This window comes from Mobula birostris, chromosome 29 (genome assembly GCF_030028105.1).
Source record: "Mobula birostris isolate sMobBir1 chromosome 29, sMobBir1.hap1, whole genome shotgun sequence".
NCBI classification, from domain to species: domain Eukaryota; kingdom Metazoa; phylum Chordata; class Chondrichthyes; order Myliobatiformes; family Myliobatidae; genus Mobula; species Mobula birostris.
This window is the reverse complement of record NC_092398.1, coordinates 37,796,594-37,809,946: the sequence shown is the minus strand read 5'-3', so window position 1 is coordinate 37,809,946 and position 13,353 is coordinate 37,796,594. Positions and strand designations below refer to the sequence as shown.

The 13,353-nt window shown below is 38.0% G+C and overlaps 1 protein-coding gene across 1 annotated transcript in view; it reads left to right on the top strand.

The window, feature by feature from the left end:
• Nucleotides 1-13,353, top strand: part of ercc1 (excision repair cross-complementation group 1) — a gene marked incomplete at its 5' end in the record, with an annotated part of 32,386 nt that overhangs the window by 13,207 nt on the left and 5,826 nt on the right. The window contains 2 exon segments of the mRNA XM_072246883.1: nt 1,467-1,538; nt 1,674-1,742. Of these exon segments, the coding sequence (XP_072102984.1) occupies nt 1,467-1,538; nt 1,674-1,742 (141 nt within the window).

The following is a 13,353-nucleotide window of genomic DNA, read 5'->3' as shown; positions in this document are numbered from 1 at the left end:
GCCATCAGATTTTTGAATGGATAATGAATCCATAGAATACCTCACTATTTTCATTTATTTTATTGTTCTCTTTTTGTAATATGTTTATACACAGTGGATCCCAGTTAATTGGGACACATCAGGATGAGAACATTTTGCTCCAATTAAATGTTTGTCCCAATTAGCTGAAGTTTCAAGGAAATATTTAAAAAGTTATATAAAAAAAAGATAAACTACTGTTTAACTGAGTAACATATTTAAATGAAGTACAGAACAAATTAGAACTCTACCAATACTACTCCAGTACTATAAAACAGTGTATTAGTTCCTAATAGTTAACAACAGGAGCTCATCCAGTGTTCGCTGGTGTATTCCTTTAATTGACTATAAATGAACAAAGTCAGCATAGACACCAAGTGCAGATAATAGAATGCCGTCATATAATCCTTTTGACATTTGCAGCCTCCAAATCTTCATTTTCATTGTAACATTCAAGATGATTGTCAATACCTTCAAATTCTTCATAGTACCTAACTTGTTGAAGTAGTGAAGTCATTTCATTTTTACTCCCAGCCATTTCTGGTATCTCAAGCCTGAATGCTTGAAAACTACAGTAAACAAAACAGTTCTGAATTGTCTTGCTGCTTATTTCATACCAACTACCAGTGACAAAAACCACTGCTTTTTGAACACAAACACACGCACTTGACACTTTAAAAACAGTTTGCTCTAAACACGGTATAGCATCTGACAGCTACACAAGTGCATGTGTGAGATGCTACTTAGAAACTGTTTGGCAACAGTCTCTTGTCCCATTTAAGTAGAGTAGTGTCGCAAATAAATGAAGGGAATCAGGATATTTTGTTGATTAGTTTTTGTTCTTTAGGAGTTGTCCCAAATAGGTGGCTGTCCTGATTAACCGATGGCCAAGTTAACTGTAATCTACTATATGTATGTGGGTATGTACAGGATGTGTGTGTATATAAAATTTCTTACTGCAGTTTATAGTTTTATTATTACGTATTGCACTGTACTGCTGCTGCAAAACAACAAATTTCATATGCCAGTGATATTAAACCTGATTCCGTCCTTACCCCACACTCTTTCCTGCACATATACCCTCTCACTCTCTGTCACACTCGCGCACTCTCCTTCTCTGGTTGCAGACTCTCAGCATTTAATGCACACACTCTCTCCCTGTCTTTCTTGCACACTCACACATCGTGAAACACAGACTCTGTCTTGCACACACTCTCAGTTATACACTTTCATGTGCATTCTCTCTCTTGCATAAACACTTGTACAAACTCTCTCTGGCACTCACTGCCTCCTTTTGTATTCTCAATCTGCCACACACTCTTCTTGAGCACATTCATTCATTCTCTCACTCTCCCCCTCGCTCTCTCACTCTCTCCCTCTCCCTTGCTCTCCCCCTCCCCCTCATCTCCTGGCCGTGATCTCCACTAAACCCTGCTCTTCTCCCACAGATCACCGACTGCCTCACCACTGTCAAATCTGTCAACCGGACCGACTGCATCACTCTCATCAGCACGTTTAAGGTCAGATTGATAGCAACCTTTGCACTACCACGTCTATCCCCTCTTCTCCCCCGCTTCTCTGTCTCTCTGTCCCTCCCCCCTCTCCCCATCTCTCCCTCTGCTCATGTTCATCACACTACCCTTTCTCTCTGCCAGACTCTCTCAGGGATTATTGAAGCCCCTACAGACGAGCTCTCCCTCTGCCCTGGTCTCGGTCCCCAGAAGGTGAGTGGACACTCTTCTCAATAGAAGTGGAGGGAGTGGGAAGGGGAAAGAAAGGTGATTCCAGGCATCCAGCCCTCTCTGTGTAAAAGCATCAACATGAACTTCTCCCTTCTCACCTGAAGTGCATGTCCTCTAATATTAGACATTTCCACCCTGGGGGAACAGATTCCATCTGTGCCTCTCGTAATCTTATAAATCTCTATCAGATCTCCCCTCAAACTCCGTCGCTCCAGAATTCTGCACCCTCTTGAAAGCCCCCCCCCACACACACACACATCCTGTAACGGGGCGACCAGAGTGTGGTCTGATCAGAGTTTTATACAGCTGCAATGTGACTTCCGGACTCTTGTACCCAACTGATGAAGCAAGTGTGTCATATGTCTTCTATACTGCCCTCTCTACTTGTGGGGCCACTTTCAGTGGACCCGAGATGCCTCTGTACATCAACACTGTTAAGGGTCTGGCCATTTACTGTGTCCTGACCCTTTACATTTCACCTCCCAAATGGCAACACCTCACACTTGCCTGGGTTAAATTTCAAGTATTCCTATTTAACATACTCACCCCAGATCTTGAGAGGTATAGATTTATACAAGAAACCAGGCTCCTTGGCTCGTCTGGTCTGTGCTGACCCTATTTCCCAGCAAGCTAGTCCCATCTGCCTGCATTTGGCCTGTAGCCCTCGAAACCTCTTCTGTCTCTGTACTGATCTATATGGTACAAGTTGAATACTCCTTATCCTAAACCTCTGAAATCCAAAAGTTTTCTGAGCGCTGACATGACGTCACCAATGGAAAATTCCACAAGGTGCTGGGAAGGTTCCCTGGTGATGTGCAGGTCTCTGCACACCACTCAGTTCTGAGAAGTGACTTCATATATGAAATGAACAGAAGTTAATGGAAAAATAGAAAAAAACGCACAGCATAATGTGAGATATGACGATCTTGATCGTGCATTGAAAGAGTGATCATGTGCTGATCATGAAACAAGCTAAGATCTATCAAGATGAACTGAAAATTGAAGTTAATTCTGAATGAAATGAAAAAGAAGATTGGGATTCAGGTTGGCTGCTTGTTTGCAGGGCTGTTCGCTGAGCCTGGAGGTTAGGTCGCAAATATTTCATCACCAGTCAAGGTGACGTCCGGAGTACACCATTGGGTGTTGTTTCTAACAGTTTGCTTTTATATTGGTCCAAATTGATCTGATTGGTTGACTGTCACACTGACCACTATTATTCACGGGGTCCCGGCCAACTGGATAGCTGAGTTATCTCTGTATCCCTGGTTTATTGGGGGGGGGGGGGGGGTTGATGTTTTTCTTTGATCAGGTTCCATGGTTTTCTTTGTTTTGTGTCTGTCTGTGGGTAAGAGGAATCTCTTACATACTTTGATAATAAATATACTTTGAACCTTTGCTTTTTATTCGTTGTGAGCGATGTCCCTTGCCCCTAATCCCACAGACACATAGCTAAATTGCATCCATCCAATTCAATATACTTGTTAATAAAGTCTTCCATTGAGAGCCAATCTTCTGAGAATTCTCCATTTCTTGTTTTGTGCTTCTGCCGGGATCTTTGTAGTTTTCCAAATGAAATTGTGTCCTTCTTGGTCTTCCTGTACTGAGATAAGTGACAAGAGGATTGTGTCTTCTTATGGCTAGCTGATGTTCATGTAATCTTAAGACCATAAGATATAGGAACAGAAATAGGCCGTTCGGCCCATTGAGTGTGCTCTGCCATTCAATTCGGGGCTGATCCAATTCTTCCGGTCATCCCTACTCCCCTGCCTTCTCCCCATACCCTATGATGCCCTGGCTAATCAAGAACCTATCTAGCTCTGCCTTAAATACACCCAATGACTTGGCCTCCATGGCAACAAATTCTACAGATTTACCATCTTCTGACTAAAGTAATTTCTCCACATCTCTGCTCTAAATGGACATCCTTCAATCCTGGGTGAAGTCGTGCCCTCTTGTCCTAGACTCTCCTACCATGGGAAATAACTTTGCCATATCTAATCTGTTCAGGCCTTTTAACATTTGGAAGGTATCTATGAGCTCCCCCCTCATTCTCCTGAACTCCAGGAAAGACAGCCCAAGAGCTGCGCGGCGTTCCTCATATGGTAACCCTTTCACTCCTGGAATCATTCTCGTGAATCTTCTCTGAACCCTCTGCAAAGTCATTATATCCTTTCTAAAATCATCATCAGGTGCCATGCCCAGTTTGAGCTTTGACTGCCATGGCCCACACACTCCTGTTTCGGGTAAGTGGATCAATTCATTGGTATTCATTTCCAGTTCTCTGGCTGCTGTGTCTTTCCCATAATTACCATGCATTCTAACTCCTCTTTCCTCATCACATGTCCAATGAAGTCACATTGCCTTTTCATGATCTCATACATTATTTCTCGTTTTGTGCTTGCTCTGTTCATGACATCCTCATTAGATACTTGTTTTTTCCATGATATTCTTTGCATCCTCCTCAAAAACCACATTTCTGCTGCTTCAGTTCGTTTCCTCATGTTACTAGATTCCAACATTCTGAGCCATATAACATAGCTGGATGAATGTAACATTTCAGTGCTCTGAGGCGGATTGTCATACCTAGTTTAGCGTTGGTCAGTCTACTCTTCATTCTCGTAAAGGTATCTTTTGCCATCCCTATTCTTCTTTTGATGTCCATGCCCCACCTGCCATCTGATGTCACCCAGCTTCCTAAGTAGCAAAAGTTCTGTACTTGTTTTATGTCTTCCCCGTTTATTCTTAGCCTGCAGATAGGATTCTCCTTCTTTTTGGATATCACCATACATTCTGTCTTTTTGCAATTGATAGATAGACCCATTTTTGCACTTTCTTCAACAACTATATCAATTAAGTTTTGTAGTTCTTCCTTCATACTTGCAATTAAAACAGTGTCATCCGCATATCTAAAATTATTGATGTTTTCACCGCCAACTTTGGTTCCCAAGATGTCTGTTATTTTTTGTAATATTGTTTCACTGTGCACACTAAACAAATCAGGGAAGAAAACACACCCTTGTCTAACGCCTCTCTTGATTTTCGTAAACTGACTCACTTCTCCATCTATTCTTACAGCGGCAGTTTGTTCCTAGTACAGATTTCTGATTAGGCGGAGGTCTTTTGAATCTAGATCTAGAGTTTCCTGTAATATTTCAAATAACTTATTGTGCTTCACTTTAGCAAATGCTTTTGTCGATAAAACAAAAAAACAAATCTTTTTACACTTGAATAGCTCATTCTGATAGTATCCTTAACATCAGTACCGCATTACTTGTACCTTGTCTTTCACAAAACCATATTGTTCTTTGCTTTCAATCTTTTTTTATTGATTTAAAAGAATAAGGGTAAATAGAAACCAGAGGAGAGGTTATCTCAAATACATCATTCAATAATAATAGAAACAGAAAGGAGCATACACTGTCAAAATCATGTATAGTATTCAGCTAATATAAAGAGAAAAGAGAACCACCTCTCCTCTTAACAGTTCATTTAAAAAAAAGATTCAAAATTTTCTATTATTGCAGGAAAAAAAACCCAACAAAACTAACCTAAAACAAAAAAGGAAGGGGATTGGGCAGTCCATTTTGAGGATATAGTTAAAGAGAAAGGGAAGGTCCTTCTGATCAAATCTAAAAATTCACGGAGAAAAAAGAGTAATTAACTATAAGAGTAACAAAAATTAGATCATATGGAAAATATTGAATAAAAGGTCACCAAATTTGCTCAAATTTAAAAGATGTATCAAACGTCCGACTTCTTATTTTCTCCAAACTTAAACAAGACATAATGGAGGAGAGCCAAAAAAATACATTAGGTGGATTGGGATCCTTCCAATACAATAGAATAGCTCTCCTAGCCAATAAAGTTGAGAAAGCTATTATGCGTTGAGTGTTTCCTGCCTCCATTGGAATTGCCCCAAAAATTGCTGTAAGTGAATTAGGTTGTAGGTCCAGACCTATGACTTTGGATAACATTCTAAAAACATCTCTCTGAAAGTTATTTAACTTTATGCAGGACCAAAACTTATGTGTAAAAGTGGCCACCTCAGTGTTACATCTATCACAAGTAGGATTTATATTAGAAAAAATAGGTGCTAGTTTATCTTTTGACATATGTGCCCTGTGCACTACCTTGAACTGAATCAAGGAGTGACGGGCACAAATAGATGAATTGTGAACTAAGTTTAACCTTATCATTAGACATCATTCGTAAATTCAATAGCCGTTTATATATAACCATATAATGATGGCTAGCAATCCTTTTTGGAATGGTTTAAGCTGAAAGATAGTATCTGTCATATTTGGTAAATGGGTAATTTGGTAACAAATCACAAAAAAAATTCCTAACTTGTAAATATCTAAAAAATTGTGCATTAGATAAATCATATTTGTCCATTAGCTGAGAAAAAGACATTAAACAATCCTCTAAAAACAAATCTAAAAAAGTTATTACTCCCATGTTAAAAAGGCCTTGTTGAAAATTGATGGTTTAAAAAATAATTAAAATGGATGATATTAGAAAGAACAAAGTTATTTGAGTCAAAAGATCTGCGAAACTGAAACCAAATTTTTAATGTATGTCTAACAATGGGACTAAGATCTTGTCTACCAATCTTAGAAAACAAAAAGGGAAGAGGAGCTCCCAGCAAAGAAGCCAAAGAGAACCCCTTTACCGAGTTCTCCTCCAAGTCCAACCATAAAGGACAGTCCTGCATATCTATACAGTGAATCCAAAAAGTAATATAACGAATATTGATTGCCCAGTAATAGAGTCTAAAGTTTGGTACGGCCAAGCCACCATCTTTTTTAAATTTTTGCAATAAAGGTTTACTCACTCTGGAGCTTTTATTATTCCAGATATATGATAAGATCATAGAACCTATTTTATCAAAAAACGTTTTCGGAACAAAGGATGAACAGCTTGAAATGTGTATAAGAATTTCGGTACAGTTGTCATTTTTATAGCATTTATTCGACCAATTAATGACAACGTCATAGGCGACCATTTGGAAAGCGTTTGTTGTTTATATTCAATTAAAGGAAGAAAATTGTATTTATATAAATCTTTAAAACTTTTAGTAATTTTAATACCAAGATAGGTAAAATAATTTTTAGCAATATTAAAAGGTATTAGATCATATTGATCTGAATAGTTATTAATAGGAAATAATTCACTTTTATGTAAATTTAACTTGTATCCAGAGAAAGTACTAAATTCAGTAAATATGGATAACATAGAAGGGATAGATTTCCTAGGGTCTGAAATGTAAACTAATAAATCATCTGCATACAACAAAACCTTGTGTACTTTATCCCCTCTCTTAATACCCTAAACAGAGTTGGAGTCCCTAAGAGCAATAGCAAGTGTGAATACCTATTTTTAATAAATCCAGTTTGATCATTTGAAATAACAGTAGGTAAAATATTCTCAAGCCTATTAGCCAGAATTTTAGAGAGAATTTTAAAGTCCACATTCAATAAAGAAATTGGTCTATAGGAGGCACTTTCAGATAGATCTTTTCCTTTTTTAGGGATAACCATATTGTTCTTTACCTATTTCAGCTTATCATCAAAATTCTTAGAAGTATCTTAGTGATGTGACTCATTAAACTCATGGTCCTATGTAATTCACATTCTATTGCTCCAGGTTTCTTAGGAAAAGTGATAAATACTGATTTTTTTTCATCTCTTCTGGTATTATTCCAGTCTCATAAATGTCATTGATTAAATCAATAAATTTTTCAATTCCATAATCTTCAAGGGTGATAATTTGTTCTATTACTAATTCATCAGGACTTGCTGCCTTTCCTTTCTTCATCTTATTTATTGCATTACGAACTTCAGATTTTAAAATACTTGGACCTTCAATGTTCTTCTTAATTTCTGGTTTTCCGCCTCGATCGTCTTCAAACAATTCCTGAATATACTCAGGCCATCTATTCATAATCTCATCTTTTTCCATGATAATGGTACCATCCTTTGCTTTCAAACATCCACCTGAAGAACAGAGGAGATTTTTACCAGTGATATTCTTATTTGTTGATGTATAGGATTTGAAAGCAAATCCTATAAAATATAAGTCCTTGGATAAAAAAGTTAAAAGTTTGTCAAAAAGCCATAGAAGAATGGTTAAACCAGGAATGTGAGCAATTAGAAAGAATCCCTATTACTGATCCATAAAGGTTACATCAACAAATCAAGAATATCACTTACTCTTTTTTTTGTAATTTATTTTTTATTGAAGTTCATCATCAAACAAAACTTTCCCATGAGATGTATTTCAGATACTGTACATATGTATCATATAGTCATATTTGTCACAAATCTCCACATAATATTTATCTGAGGTATACACTTATAGAAAGCAGAGGGAAAAAAAACAATCAAAAGAAGAAAACCATGTACAAGGTACGGAGTGATTTTTTTTTACAACCTATCCATTGACTTGTGAGAATAAAATCAGGCCTATGAGGTGTTATGTAGTTAAACCATTTTTCCCAGTCTGAATCAAATTGTTCCAACTTATGATTAACAGATGCTGTGATCTTCTCCATTTTGTAAATGTCCATTGTAATTTCCATCCATACATTTAAAGTTGGGCTCTCCTGTGATAACCATTTCCTGGTAAGGGTCTTTTTACCAGCCACCAGCAGTATATTCATTAAATATTTATCTCTTTTCAACCATTCTGAAGGTATATACCCAAAATATATGGTCTTACTTTCTAAGGGTATTTCACATTTAAAGATGTCTTGTAGGGCATTGTGTATCCCACTCCAATAGTCTTTCATAATGGGACATTCCCAGAAGATATGATAATGGTTTGCATTTTGATTTCCGTAATTTCTCCAGCAAACGGAGATTACTATCATAATAGGATTTCTGAAAGGGTGTATTAAAATACCTTATCAAGTTTTTCCACCCAAACTCCCTCCATTTCCGTGAACTGGTACACTTCCATTGATACCTCCATATTATTGTCCAGTCTTCCTCAGATATTATTATCCCTCCTTCCTTCTCCCATTTTGTTTTAATGTATGAAGTTGAATGTGTTTTAAGATTTGACAAACCCTTATACACGCTTGAAATGATTCTACTACCGTTGTCTGAATTATCTGCTTTTCAAAATAGCTCTATCAAACATGTACTTGCCTTGGTTACATTTTTAACCATCCTATTAACATACTGTCGCATCTGTAAATATCGATAAAAGTCTTGTTTTTCTAATAAGTGTTTCCCTTTGAGCATTTCAAAACTGAACAGTGTTCATTCTTTCATTATATTGCAAATAGCTGTTATCCCTTTAGCTGTCCAGTCCTTAAATCTAGCATCCAGTTTGTTTGGCGTAAAATCTGAGTCATATGCACACCATTTAAGAATTGCAATGTCTCTCTCAAGTTTATATTCTTTTGTAATAGTTTTCCATATTTTAAGAGTCCATTTCACCCATGGGTTATCAGTAGTATTTATGTAACTTTGTAGGTTGTTATCAGCCAAAATTGCCTGTATGGGGATGGAAAGTATCCTCTCCTCAATGTTTTTCCACTGAGCGTCATATGATGGGTTGCACCAGCATATCACGGCTCTCAACTATGCCTCAAAATAGTAATCTCTAAGAGAAGGTAGGCCCCATCCCCCCTTTTCCTTGACTAATTGCAAAGTTTTGAGACGAATTCTAGGCCTTTTACCTTGCCATATGTATCTCATATATGCATCTTGTTCCATTCATTGAATTGATTATGGTTAATCTCTATTGGTAGGGTCTAAAAGAGATATAGTAGTCTGGGCAGTATATTTATTTTAACTGATTCTCTGTACATCAGTGTTGATAACAGTGTCCTTGAACTGAGACCAAGAAAAGGAATTAGGTTCCACCTTGTTATATCTTCCTTAATTTTTTTTATATGGACCAAATCTATGTAAAACTCTGTAAAGAAAATTCTAATTAACTGAATCAAATGCCTTTTCAGCATCCACGCTTATATATAGGCTGATAATTGCATTCTGATAATTTTGCCAAATTTTTTGGCATAATGATGCCAAATATTTGACACTCTGTTTGCCATGCCCAAGGATATCTACTTTCAATTTCTCTTGGTGGGCTATAGTTAGATAAAACCCAACTACTTTCATATATGTTGATCTTGTATCCTGATAATTGGCCATATTGTTCAAAGGATTGCATCAATTTAGGTAAAAATGGTTGCCCTAGATAGATCAAAATGTCATCTGCATAATAGGCCAATTTATGTTCTGTTCCTTTAATAGTAATTCCCCTGATATCTTCATTTTGTCTGATGTGTTGAGCTAATGGTTCCAGATATGATGTGAAGAGGCCTAAGGTAGAAGGAGATGAGTTATACAGCTTCTACCTTAGGCCCTGTCTCGTGCCCCTTTTTAGGGTAAAACTATTAGATAAATATCCATTGATTTTAATCCTAGCAGTAGGATTGTCATATAGTGCCTGTATAGTTTTAATAATTGTGTCATGTGGACCAAATCTATGTAAAACTCTGTAAAGAAAATTCTAATTAACTGAATCAAATGCCTTTTCAGCATCCACGCTTATCACCATTGCTTCAATTTCTTTTTTTTTTATATGATCCATAATGTGAAGTGTCCTTCGTATATTGTCTTGTGTTTAGTGTTGTTGTATAAAACCTGTCTGATCATTATGTATCAGTGTGGGTAGAAACTCTACTAATCGTTTGGCCATGATGGAGGTAAGTAATCTATAATCCACATTAGGAACAGATATTGGTCTAAATGACCCACATTCCATTTTATCCTTGCCGCCTTTCGGTATAGCTGAGATTATCGCCTCCTTCCAGCTGGGTGGCATTTGCGCCTTTCTTAGAGCCCAGTTCAGTGTGGGGAGCAAAACAGGAATTAACTCATTTCTAAATTCCTTATACCACTCTGCCGTATATCCATCTGATCCTGGTGACTTGCTTAATTTAAGGGCGTGAAGCGCAAAAGAACTGCAAATTTGTTTAAAGTTGAATGGCTTAACAAAATAGTAGAAACTGTTACACCGAAAGCTCATGAGGTCACGAACGTTCAGCTACGAGAAATATTTATGTGCGATTCGGAAACTAGAGTTACGTGTTTGTATTATCGTGATGCAAAAGTTGCTGGAGAATTTGCTAGTGGAAAGAAGTGGGATGATATTTGGAAACTTAACTTTTTGAAGCGTCATTTGGCAAGTAAATCGCATTTGGACGGTGTACAAAAGCTCAGGCAACAGAACCCGTCATTACCCGTTACAGGAGCGCTACGCATGTTACAGTTGAGTGCAGATGAGCGAGAGCGAAAACGATTGAACTCAGAGGAGATCAAAGTTGAGGTACAAGAATGGTCAGCTTTTGATTTCTCCACAATTGCAGATTGTGACTTCACATTTGGCGATGAACAAGTTGATGCCTTATGTCTAAAATATCATGATTTTCTAGCTGAAAATATTGTAATCGTTAGACAGTTTAATGGTTTCAAATTTTCTGTGCAAGAAAAAATTAAATCCAATCCGATTTCAAACTTTGCTCAAATAGTAGCATTTGTACTTCAAAATGAACAGTTTTGCGACCTTGCACAGTTGATGGACATTGGGGGAACCTTTCTTGCGTCTAGTGCAGACTGTGAGCGAGGTTTTAGCCTAATGAATCAACTCAAAAACAAGCTGAGAAACCGTCTAGGTGAATGTCGTTTGGACATGTGAATGAGAATCAAAAGCTATCAATGGGATGGAAGTTCTATTAGCCGAGATAGAGTTTATAAAGAATGGGTAAATGCCAAAGACAGGAGAGAGAAAAAATAACTGAGTGACTTAAATATGATAAAAGTTAAATATCTCCACCCTGATGGCATGAACATTGACTTCTCTAACTTCCGTTAATGCCCCTTCGCACCCCATCCCTTATTTATTTCTTTCTTTCTTTCTTTATTAATTATCATTATGATTTTTTCTCCCTCTGTCCCTCTTACTCTGACTTCTTGCCCATCCTCTGGGCTCCCCCCCCCTTCCACTTTCAAATCTCTTACTAGCTCTTCCTTCAGTTAGTCCTGATGAAGGGCCTCGGCCCAAAACGTCGACTGAACCTCTTCCTATCGATGCTGCCTGGCCTGCTGTGTTCACCAGCATTTTTTGTGTGTGTGACTTAAATATGTATGTTATTTTGTCATTGTTCTGTGCAGTTTTATGTCAAATATTTTGTAAACCTACATAAACTGTCGCATGTGTGTATTGAGTGCGCACATACTTCTGTCAGGAAAAAAATTTGCACAATGTAAGATTTTTGCGCACACTGGCTACTAAAAATTAGAGGGAACATTGATCCTGAGACTTTTTGTTTTAATCATTCATAAAGTTGTTATAGCCGGTCTGGTAGTGGGACGAGCTCCAGTTCCCTGTTAAATGCTCTCAATGATGTTCTCCCCAAATAGCCTTTGACAACCAAGCCTTCATGTATGGCTTAGCTGCTAGGCCTGGTGGGACCATTTCCACTGACAGGAGAAAGGGCTTTAAAACCAGTCACTTCGGGCAGATGGCCAGCCATTCTTGGAGAAGGAAAACTCTGATCTCAAACCTCCACTGCCTTGTGGCTATACCCACTCATGGGGAAAGCTTTGGGAGTAAACCCCAAGAGAACTGTACTGCTCTCTGGTGTCCTTTTGAATTCATCAGCTGCATGACAAGAGGGGGGCCTGCTCCATGGGCAACTGTTTACCCCCCATATCATAGTGCTCTGGCTATGACACCATAATCGACCTTGACCAACCTTGAGCCTCCATACCTCTCATGATAGTATGTATTTACCTCTATCAGGTCACCCGCTAATCTCCGATATTCCTGGTAATAAAGTCCTAGACTACACAACTTCTCCTGGTAACTCAGTCGTGCTAACATCCTGGTAAATCTTTTCTGCACTGTTTCGAGTTTAACAACATCTGGTCAGGTGTCAGATCTCTCAGTGGGAGAGCATTTTGGAGATAGTGATCATAATTCTGTCTCCTTTACAATAGCATTGGAAATAGATGGGAACAGACAAGTTAGAAAAGCATTTTATTGGAGTAAGGGGAATTATGAGGCTATCAGGCAGGAAATTGGAGGCTTAAATTGAAAACAAATGTTCTCAGGGAAAAGTACGGAAGAAATGTGGCAAATATTCAGGGGATATTTGTATGGAGTTCTGTATATGTACGTTCCAATGAGATGGGGAAGTTATGGTAGGATATAGGAACCGTGGTGTACAAAGGCTGTAATAAATCTAATCAAGAAGAAAAGAAAAGCTTACAAAAGGTTCAGAGAGCTAGGTAATGTTGGAGATCTAGAAGATTATAAGGCTAATAGGAAGGAGCTTAAGAATGAAATTAGGAGAGCCAGAAGGAGCCATGAAAAGGCCTTGGTGAGCAGGATTAAGGAAAATCCCAAGGCATTCTACAAGTATGTGAAGAGCAAGAGAATAAGACGTGAAAGAATAGGACCTACCAAATGTGACAGTGGGAAAGTGTGTATGGAACCGGAGGAAATAGCAGAGGTACTTAATGAATACTTCAGTATTCACTATGGAAAAGGATCTTGGTGATTGTACTGATGA